Source organism: Porites lutea, chromosome 4 (assembly GCF_958299795.1).
Source record: "Porites lutea chromosome 4, jaPorLute2.1, whole genome shotgun sequence".
Taxonomy (NCBI): Eukaryota; Metazoa; Cnidaria; class Anthozoa; order Scleractinia; family Poritidae; genus Porites; species Porites lutea.
The window spans coordinates 22,590,046-22,601,622 of record NC_133204.1 but is presented as its reverse complement, the minus strand read 5'-3'; the positions used below and the strand labels follow the sequence as shown (position 1 = coordinate 22,601,622).

The 11,577-nt window shown below is 38.5% G+C and overlaps 1 protein-coding gene across 2 annotated transcripts; it reads left to right on the top strand.

Moving 5' to 3' along the window:
- Positions 1-69: 69 nt before the first annotated feature.
- Positions 70-10,460, top strand: LOC140932950 (ras-related protein Rab-13-like). 2 transcript variants are annotated; one of them, XM_073382460.1, is made up of 7 exons: positions 70-287; positions 387-447; positions 1,179-1,242; positions 3,009-3,086; positions 8,188-8,295; positions 9,086-9,151; positions 10,350-10,460. In XM_073382460.1, the coding sequence occupies exons 1-7, from the start codon at positions 167-169 to the stop codon at positions 10,443-10,445; spliced, it is 594 nt and encodes a 197-aa protein (XP_073238561.1). In that variant the 5' UTR covers positions 70-166; the 3' UTR covers positions 10,446-10,460. The 2 variants fall into 2 exon arrangements, with proteins under 2 accessions (XP_073238561.1, XP_073238562.1); XM_073382461.1 differs by lacking the exon at positions 8,188-8,295.
- The last annotated feature ends 1,117 nt before the right edge of the window (positions 10,461-11,577 follow it).

Here is an 11,577-nt window from a genome sequence, read left to right as displayed (position 1 = left end):
GACAGCACTTCCTCTTCATTTATGACTATTTGTTGTTTCCTGGAAGCCTTTTTCCTTCCCACAATTCAACTGTACTAGTTCCGGGAATTCGCAAGATTGAAAGAAAAGGAACTGAACATTGCTGGAGGCTGTCGAAATCTGCGATTTCTCTGGCAAACTTAAGAACATGCCACCCCCAGACTGTACTGCAAAAGTTGTAATGATTGGAGACAGTGGAGTTGGAAAATCCAAGATCCTTTCAAGTTATAATGGAGAAAGGTTCAATCCCACCTACATGCAAACACGAGGTGACTTTCGGAAAAATCAGCGAGCTCATAATCACGTTTGCGTAGTAATGTTAGAAGAGCTACATGTAACCATGGCCATTTCATGTTTCTTTTTGACAGAGAGACAAATCAGAACGTCAAGAGTGCAAGTTGGACGTCGATCTGTAGAACTGCAAATATGGTAATTAAGGAGAAGTAAGATTGCATAGTAAATTATTATGGTATGAACAACGTCGACAGAAATACTTCCGGAAGTCTCCAAGTTTACCAAATATTTCTTGATTGAACTTTTGACGCCACTGATCTGTTTTGTCCCAAACTGATCGGGCCAATAAAGTTTTGTTGTTTTATCAGTCTGGGTTTGCACCAGTGCAGGCTTCTCGCTTTGTAGCCATACTTCAAGAGGTTTTTATAATCATCGTTTGTTTTAAAACAGTTACATCTTTTGTCTACACTGTGACAGATAGCTCAACTTTTAGGTGGGGGCGGGGAGTGGGGCTGGAGTGTTTCAGGTGTTGCTGGGGTTGTAGCTCTCTTGCCTCTATACTTGGAGGCAAAATTGTGAGACTGTGAGTTGTTGGCCTAAACCGTAAGAGTTGGAAGGTCTGGATATTCATTCAGGAGAAATTACTATTTTACACTGGAATTACTATTTTACCTTGTAGCAGAACTGGAATTGATATCCTGTTTTCACAAACATGATTTTCAAATCTTTAATGGGGAGGGGGTGGGGGGTGGTCGTCAGAATCTGAATTTTGCTAAAATTTGGCTAAACGTCAGAATCATTTCTTCCTCGTTATTGGGTGGGAATGGGTGCATGTTTCAAGGCAGAGGGTACTTTTGCATGCCAGTATTTATTGCGGAGAGGTACTAGTCTCTACTCACAGAATGGTAATATTTCCTAACCATTAGGGATACACCTGGCAATCCCCTTTGTAGAACAATAACAGCAGCATACATGCGGGAGAATGTTCAGGTAATGAATCATTTTGTATTACCAGTATTTTAAAGCTCATGTTAGTCCCCAAAACATCAACTGCATGTTCCAGCCATACAGTGAAACCCCTAACGTACACTGTAACCATGTGAAGACTTGAATTACTATAAGATGCATTATATTGGGTTCCGGTTCCATTCATCCAAGAGTAGTCAATTGATGAAAAAAAATTGGTATTAATAAGAAATGTAGCAATCAAGAGATTTTTGATTGATAACAGAAATAAGTGAAAATTGATAAACTTAATTGCTGTGTCAAATCGATATTATCAATTTTTCATGAAACAAGAAAATGTGGAAACTATTACACATACAAGTTTCTCTCTAAAACCCTTTATTTTGTACATAAATCACAATCAGTTCTCACCTTAGAAGATTTCGTAGCCTGAATTTTAGACATCTCTTCGAGTCGAAAGGATGGTTATCAATCTATGAAACATTTAATACTTGGTTGCTACTAATTTTTGTGTATACCCATTTTAATCTATTGATTACCTTGAGATGTAACTACACCCAAAACTGCACCAACGTTACTAGTCTCACTTGCATAAGCAGCGAGACTTATAATCTGCAGGTCATTTCTTTTTCTTCGTATTTAGTACTAAAAGTGACGGTTGTGGTCCCAGGTTTCCTAGCAGCGACTGTGGAAACTGGGAATAAGAATCGTGACGACTTTCATGGTATGCAAATGTGACTGGTGATGCATGAGCATGTGGTTAATTTTCAGTGATGATTGAGGTGATGCACGTAGTTGATCATGTTCTAGTATGGATTTTTGGCAGTGATGTAATTTTCCTTGAATCACCCTTGATTTTTGTGTATTCATACACACGTAGTCGGACGTGAAAATATTATAACAGAGGAAATCCTGTTTCATGCTGTATTGAGGCATAACGTTTCTCACAATATAGACACAATTACTTGAACTCTACGACTAGATAGATTCGACATTGCAGATTCGCTTTGTTGTATGTATTTAATTGATAGATTTTCTCAGTTTTTAAGATGTGAAGTTGCATTGCACTTTATAAATACTTGAGATATCAATGATTTTTAACCTTCAACTTCTAGACGCAACTTCGACTACTCGTCTGATGTTACGTATGTGTTATAGATGTGTTTATAAGTGTAGAATTGTACTTGACTGTCACGCACTTTGCTACAACACTTCATCGGCCAATGGAAACTAGCTAGTCTACAAATTGAACTATATAGTCTATTTGTTTTCCAAGTTCTCTAGTATGGAAAATGTGTGTTTGTTTTTCATACTGATGTCTTCATTGATGTTTCCTTGATGTCGTACAGAGCTTGCAAGGTCTCGATCTTTGCCTCATCTGTCGGATTGCCTTTGATTATGGAAGATTGTTGAAATTACAGCAGTACTGCCTGGACATCATTGGAAATTTTCGCTTTAGATTTATAAACTGTAATGATTGAACTATAATCTTTTCCCGGTTTTTATTTTAGTCTGACTATTGTACATGTTTGTACCATAAGGCAGTCAGTAGTTACTGTAACCTATGCCTAGCTGCACACTCAGGCTCCTGAAGAATTTATTTCCTCCTCATTTCTTATCTAATCTCCAAGCAACCTTGAGTGAACACTTTAAGACTGTCTTGTTTCTTATCTAATCTCCAAGCAAGTGAGACTTCCTTTTTAGAGCGTTCTTGTTTTGAAAGGGTGGTAGGTCTAAATCTTAAATCTTAGATCTGATACTAAATTTCTTTGTATTATTTTAATCTTTAGGGAGTGATAATTGTGTTTGATGTTACCAAGGATGAAAGTTATTATAATGTACAACATTGGCTTAAAACTGTAAATCAGGTAAGAGTTGACAGATGAGTAATATTAAAATAATACCATCCAAAAGTTATTGTCTAAAATGTTAGCCGTCTCATCCCCTTAACCCAGGGGGCTGGGGGGGGGGGGGGTGGCCCAGGGGAGAGAGTCATCTGAAACTTGAGCATTATAATGCTGTCGGTTGACATCATCTGCATTTGTGAATTTATGGTAGGTTCTGATTGGCTATTATATTTCTGAGGTAGAAAACCTTATTTATTTATTTATTTAATTTATTATTATTATTATTATTATTATTATTATCATAAACAATATTTATTGCAACATTTGCTCTAAGAGCCTGAAGGGCTCATCTTGAGAGTTTAATTATGTTGTTGACATTCAATATTTTAAAAATACAAATGCATGTGCAAGATCAAACACGCACACTCATAAAAAAAGCAAAAGAATAAAAGAAAAACAAAACAAAACAAAAAATAAAATAAATAGATATAAAAAAACACACACAGCAACTAACAGGAACGATTTAATGGCAAAATAAACGACTGGGCAAGCTGAAACAACCTAACGTTAATTTGAAAATCAGCAGCAGAAATGCTATTTAATAGCCAAGTGATTTTTTTCTTATCTGAAGCACAATGCCATCTATATCCAAGTAATTGTGCAACAGAGGTAAACAACTTTTCACGCATGAGAGCAGCAAAACTTGGGCAGTATAGGAAATAATGTTTCACATCTTCAGTAGATGAATCGCAAAGAGCACAGGCAGATGAAGGACAGCAATTTTTCTGAAAAAGGTGATAATTTAAGGCACTAAAATTAAGTCTCAAACAAGTGTGAAAAATTGATGCTGAACGATCCCCAATATATTAAAAAAAGATAGATGCGGGATGGAAAATGCAGGAATTTTTAAGAGGTTGTGCTTGAAGATACCTTGAGAAGACAATTGTGTCTCTTATGGAAGACTGTTCCACTCTTGAATTGATGAAAAGAGAAAAGATTTTTTGTGCCTTTCAGTACAAACGAAGGGTAAGCAGAGATTATTGGCAGAACGGAGACTATAACTAGATCTTGCAGAAGCAAAATTAGGACATAAATCGCATTAAGGTGGGGCTAGCTTAAATTATATACTATTTTGTACATCAAACTGAGTTTATGAATTTTTCTTCTAACACTAATTTCGACCCAAGATAAGTTTATTTTATAGGTATCCTGTTTGTCCCTTTTAAAGCACTGGTTACAACTGTTGCGCCCTCTATTTGTAAGCTTTCTAAAAAATATATATACCATCAGATTCAGAACATCAATCCCAAACCACATCAGCATATTCTAAGGATGAACACACCAAGGATTTGAATAAAACTTCAAGTGTATGATGGCTCAATTGTATTTCAATGGCTTTAGGAGGTTTAATTTTTTGGAAGCTTTCTGATGAGTTTTTAATATATGTGCTCGCCAAGATAAGTTAGAAGACAAAGTTAAACTAAGATGTTCTTAAACTGTCACATCCTCAATAATACTATTGTTCAAAACCAAAGGGGGTGCAAATTAAAGGCTTGTCTCTTTTTGCCAAGTCTTAGATTCATTCATAGTCACCAACCACCGTTTAGCCCAATCAGATATTAATTTTAATGTCAAGTCATGATTAGAAGCACAATCACTAAGAGACTGAACTTTTTCCAGCAAAAAACGATCATCAGCAAATAAAAAAACACAGCGAGAAGAGATCGTGACTGGTAGGTCATTAATGTAAATGAAAAACAATAATGGACCTAAGACCGATCCCTGGGGGACACCAGCCTTGATATTACGCCAACCGGAATGCACTCCTTCGATTATCTCTCTTTGTTTACAACAAGAAAGGTAACTAACAAATTTCCCTCAACTCCAATGCTTCTTAACTTGGCTATCAGACTGTGATACCACACGTTCATGCTTTCAAACAGCTTTACAGATCTGACCAGTCATTCATGGTATGTTGCGAGGTCAACAGATGTCGGGTATGAAAGACTCAACTGTACTTAACAATATAGAAAAAAAATCTTTGATAAATGACAACAATATCAAAGAGTGAAGCATCAAAAACATCATTCCAGTCTGCGTTTGATAAAGTGCCATTTAATCCATCGAGATCAATATCATCAAAATTCTGGATCTCTCTGGTAAAAGATTTGGGCTTTTGTTTGCGAAAATTTAAATTTGCATAGATAATACAGTGATAACAGTTGGCTGTCGGGCTTAGAGTACCAGAAGAAACAAAAAAGCCAGGCGAGTCTGATATGATAAGGTCAAGAATGGACTTCCCAGACCGAGTAAAGACCTCAAAAAAGGCCTTTCCTCATTTGCTGATTGATTGGTTGGACGATAACAAACTTCGCAAAGAAAAACAAAATTATTGACACTGCATTGAAGCTATTTAGAGGAGTTCTAGCCCAGCAGAGTATTCAAACTCAACACGTCTTTTAACTGTAATGTGATCTTTGGCATAAATTACCACACCTCCTCCGAGCTTCCTGACCCTATCTTCCTCAAGGGTAAACTATAACCAGGAATGAGAATATAGAGTCATTAGATAGGCTAGAATTCAACCAGGTTTCAGAAAGTTCAAAAACATCAAATCCATACAAACAAGCCAAAACAGAATTTTCAGTCAGCTTATCATTAACATTAAATGAGCGATTGAAAAGTTGATACTGTTGGCCCCAGGATTAGGATGAACTGAACCTGATGCCAATAATAGAATACTAAGGCTCAACATTTAAACCAAAAGAATAACAAGGAAAGGAATAAAATTGGGAGCAAAATAACAATGCGACACAAGTAAACTTAAAACGATTAAAAAGCCCAATTGCTGCCCTGTACTGATCTAGACTAACCTCCATCAATAAAAATAATGCATTTTAAAGAGCTTACCTCCCACTGCACAAAACATATAGCAACCAAAGGACTGAGTACATATACTATACGTAATAAACATTGTACATTGAAACCTGTATTAAGCGGACACCCTCTATTAAGCGGATAGAAGCCGAAGTCCCCAAATTTATTTTCCTTATTTACTTTAAATGAAACCTTTATTAAGCGGAAACCTCTATTAAGCGTACTCAGACACCTACATGTAAAAGTACCTGAAATGGTCATTTCTAAATTGTTGCCAACCTGTATTAAACGGACACTTGTAATTGAATTCCACCACCCAACTTGCCAGACACCAGAAATGGGAAAGATTGCCACCCACAAATGAAAGGGAATTTGAAACGCACTTCTGGCAATTCATTGAGTTCACTGGGTGCCCAGAACAAGGATATTGACATTGCCTCACAAGCGTTATTACTGGTAACTGAGGTTAAATAATGTCTGTGATGCATGCAGGCTACATGGTCTAGGCGAAAGGAAAAGAGGCAAAAGCTCTATTGTTCAAGCTATTTCTCATCCTCGGAGACCCAGGGGCAGATAGTGGGGACGAGGGAAAGTCTAAACGGCTGAAAAGATGTGGCACGAAGAAAAGTAAAGAATGGCGAGAAGAGCCCCTGGGGACAATGTCTTACCAGACCAGTTCCAAACGGTCGCCGCCGTTCTGGCTTCTGATTGGTACTAGAAAACTTGTTGTTTTTCTGGCACCAATCAGAAGCCAGAACGGCGGCGACTGTTTGGAACTGGTCTGGTAAGACATTGTCCCCAGGGGCTCTTCTTGCCGTTCTTTACTTTTCTTCGTGCCACATTTTTCCGCCCGTTTAGACTTTCCCTCGCCCCCTTTATCTGCCCCTGAGTCTCTGAGGATGGCTATTTCTAACGTCACATTTCACACTATCACGAGCTTATGATTGAGTTGTGTTTAAACCTGTTTCAAACTGGAAAAGTTGAATGATCCTGTACACTAATTCTGAAGTCTTTTCCATCAAGTTTTACAGCACACAAAACACAGAACACCTCACACATATACATGCTGCTGTTCATGGTTCCATCCATGACTCGTGGCTGCCATCTTGCTAAGAAATCAAAATTTATGCTAAAATGCATAAATTATAAGTAGCTAACGTCACTGGGCAACATAATATGATTCTTGGAATTCAGGTGACTCTCTTTCCTGTGCCCCCCATGGGTTAGGGGTGGAGACACCTGACATATCTGTCTACAAAAACTTACCATGATTTCATTTTGATCTGGCTTGGACTACAGATGGTGTATTGGCTAACTACAATGTGCATGAATATTTTTTTTGAAGTCAGTCATTACTAAGCATATGAACAACTGTTAACCTTTAAAATGTTGCATGTAAAAGTTAGAGTACATAAAACTTTTTTTTTTTTTGCCTCTAAACTATGAATCATGACTCACTTTTGTTCTCATAGTACGCAATAAGAACAAGCAAGTATAGAACCCCTTTGTTTCAATTGACTATTGAAAAACAATTCACTCCTTTGTACAAACAGGAGTTAACCTGCTGAACAGGTGCTATTTCTTCATTTTTTTTTTCAGGCGGGCACGAGGCAGGCATGCATGTCCAGAGTGCAAGAAAACATGAGCACATGCAACAGATCACGGGAAGGCACCTCAATCCACTGTTGCTTGTGTCTTGCACTCCATGTCCGCCTGGTGCTTACCTGAAAAACTAGAAAAAAAAGTGCCTATTTTGCAGGCTGGTCCAGGATTTTTCATTTTTGTTGTCCACAAATCAGTAAGGACAGAAATAGATGATTAAATAATTTGAAAATTACGTGACATGTACTGGAATCCCAACTGGCCAGTAACAAAACATGGCACTTAACAAGCATGGCAATGGAGTTGAACTCTGGACTGGAAAGGAGAAATCCAGTGAACAGTCCTGTGGATTCTAGGCCTTCAGATTGCAAATCCAGCACTCTTAAACTACCCAGCCAGACCACCCGTATCTGTTCAAAATGTTCAGTAAAATAACAAAAAAAATTTGTTCAGTAAAATGGTGGAAAAATTGCCTCATAGCATTCGACAAATTGACTGAAATTATTTCATGATGACACGCAGCTGAGTTTCTTGTCTCTAGCGGATCATTGGTGATTACCAGTTAAAATAATCAATAATTCAATGATCTGTATTAGTATTCTGCCAGTTTTGAAAGTAAAACTCTTCCAATAATTTTTTTTAGTATGTTGCTGGAAGAGAGCATGAAAATTGCAAGTTTGTATTTGTTGGAAATAAAAATGATCTGGCTGAGAAGCTAGGCAGGAAAGTACTCATTGAATCTGGAGAGCAGGTATGTTTTCCAAAAGCCTAATTTTGTTCTATTTAGTAAGGCATAAGAGTGATATTCTGGTTTTGCTAAACCTTTTCTCTGTACAAGACATACACACGCATATTTTTTGAGGGGAGGGGGGTTGAGGGAATTGGAATACTTTGCTTATACTGCTCGTTATAGTGAAAGGATCGTGTTCAAAAGAAACACAATCTGATTTGCAGATTGGCTGTTGAGGTCTACTGAAAGGGATAAAAACATTTATTAATGCAATGCAGCCATCTTGAAGTCAAAACTTCTCACTTGGCCAATTACATACATGTATTAGGTCACGCACATCAGAAGTACCGGTATTGTTTTCCTGAATTTGTACATTGTTTGATTCAATTGTTGTAAAAATTCTGTATTTTTTTGGAAACTGAACTAGCCAGAGTCCGAGACGACTGCTTTTCTTAGTAAGTTAGTGAAAAAACGCTTTTTGTCCCTGCCTGCCTCTCTCAACCGACCTTGAAGTTGTTCTTCTTGGCCCTCTTTACCAGATTTCTCCTTCTCTTTGTTACGCCTTTAATTACAGGCTGTAAATTGTTTTGTTAGATTCTCTTTAAAGCGTGACGAAATAAGACCATTGAGAAATATTTGAGATAGTTCGTTCATAGCTCAGTAAAGCTAGTTCCATAGCTTGCAACTTGTTTCAAGAAGAGGATGAGTCTAGGTGCAAAGTATGCCAGTACTTGAAAAAGAAGTGTAAATGATGTTGATTACATTATCCAGATCCATTTGATTACTTGTCTTAGTAACCTTTTTTCTACAGTTAGCGAAACAACATAGTGGAAGGTACGTTGATACAAGTGCGAAGACAAAAGAAAATATACATAAGGTAAAAAAAAAAGGGGGGGTTGGAAATGAGTTTGACTGATACTTTAGACTGTATTACATTCGAACCTCAAAGTGCGACCACCTCCCATAAGCGATCACTAAGTCTTCGCGTTTTGGGTGGTCTCTTACGGGAGTTTCGACTGTTTTGGCGCACAATAGGTGCTCACAATATTTCGACTGTGATTTCTTTTTTAAAGCTCTAGCTATAGACATTTATCCACGCGGAAAGACGCTATTTTTTCTTTGTAAAGCAAAGGAAATAGAAAGCGTAGCACATATTTAGGCTACATTGGTTCTGGAGAATTTGGGTGGAACTTTTAGAATACACATGCATCAACTATCTTGACAACCGGAGACCATTGGGCTATCTTTTTTTCTTAAACACAGCGACAACAAGATGATGCAGTAAATTAAACGTCCTATACAATTCTTTATTTTGTTGAACTTGAGGTGACGAAGTACCACCCTTCTAAAATCGTGCAATAAATCTGTTTGGCAGAAAATCGTCTTCCTTGGAGACCTGAGTACACATCGTTTCTGGTTTTCAACGTTCAGTCTTCTAAACCAACAATATTTACTGGTATTAAAAATCGAATCTTTATTTCTGTCGACTTATTCCGCGACTTATTTTTCGCACCTACATAACATTTGTACGGCCTTCTAATTTCGAATCGTGGAAATCCGGCAATGCTAAACTCTAGCTGAACCTAGCTGATTTTTGGATAGTAATAAAGACGCTTCTTTCGACGACATTTTAGAAAAGGTCCCTTAGAGGTACCGGGAAACTTAAAAGACAGCCGTTTTGGATTTTATCACCCTCTCTCACTTTAAAGAGAAATCCGTAACTTCCGTCGTCCTAACCAGGGACCAGGCTCCGCAGTTGGGAAATTAAAAAGGCGAAGAAAATCGGAGAGGGCGAAAGCCGAGCGGTAGTCTGAGGAGGGGATTGTCCCCTTCTGCAGTCCACCACTCGATTAGCATCGCTCGCTGATTTTGCTGTTTCATCCCGTTTTTGCCTCTTCCCCCCACTACGGAGCCTGGTGCCAGGCTACCGTCTTCCTTTTAAGCTGGCTGGCAGGCTATTTAACAAGGGGAATCACTGCCTGCGGGCATATTATTTATTCAGGTTTTATAAGTTACATCACCTAACTCTTCTCGTTTCGTATGAACCTTATTTTCTATTAACTCCTTTTTCACAGATATTCCAAACAATGGCAGAATTAATATTGGGTGAAAATGGAGAACAGGTGAGAAATAGTGTATTTTTACTGTTTTGTTATCCTTTTTACGGGTAAATTCCAAAGAAATCAACGTGTTCTCTGTTAGTGTTGTCGAAGATGATTGTTGGGCCAGAAAATTTATATTAAAATACCCGTAAACTGCCACTTATAAGCTCTTTGCTTATACATCTTTGTAAGGGGTTTTAAGAGGGCTTACAAAGGGAGAGGCTTATAACAGGAATAGAAAAAGGGCTTTGAAATAAGCTATAACAGTATTGATCAAAATGTGGAGGCGTGTGTGGTTGAGTGGTTAACACCTCGAACTCTGGATGTGGAGGTCCGGGGTTCAAGCCTCGCCCGTCGCGTTGTTTCCTTAGGCAAGGAACTTTACTCCAGTGGCACTCTACTTTGTCTCTCTTCACTCACTAGGTGCATAAATGGGTACCAGCAACATACTACTGAGGGGTACCCCTGCGATGGACTAACATCCCGTCCAGGGGGGAGTAGCAATACTCCTAGGTGGCTCATACTAAGAAAACCGGATACCGGATAAGTTATGCATTTACGGATACGTTATGCATTGACTGGTTTTTAATTAACTATTAAAACTTCATAATAAATGGAATTCACTTCAATACATTTTTAGATCACAATTAGAGGGGGGGCTTATAATCGGATGTATTTTTTTCTGTTTATGGGGTGCTTATTAAGTGGGGGGGTTGGGCGGCTTATAAGCGGTAGTTTACGGTATATACAGTCAACTCTTGCCTTGCGGACACCCGGCTATAACAGACACCCCGACAATACGGACAGTAGCCAAATCCCAGCCAAAAATAAATTACAGACGTTTGACTGAAATAAACTCCCGCTATTACGGACTCTCGCTAATGAGGACACTAACTCAGGGTCCCCACAGTGTCCGCTATAAAAGGAGTTGACTGTATTCGGAAACCAAGTTAGTCGCTTCATATTCGTTGCACTCATTGACAGTAGATGAGCGTGTGGGAGGTGCCTGCGACAGGGAGCCGAAGCTGGTGGGTTTTAAAAGTGGACATGCTAGTTTAACAAAGGGCTCGTTGAGTAGGGAGCAGAGAAATTCGAGATCGAGTGTAACGTGTGAGCAATGCAAGCGAAATAACCGTATTTCAACAAGGGCGCTGAAAAGTCCCCTGAAAAGGCCCGGCCTGCGAGGCTATGCAACCACTTC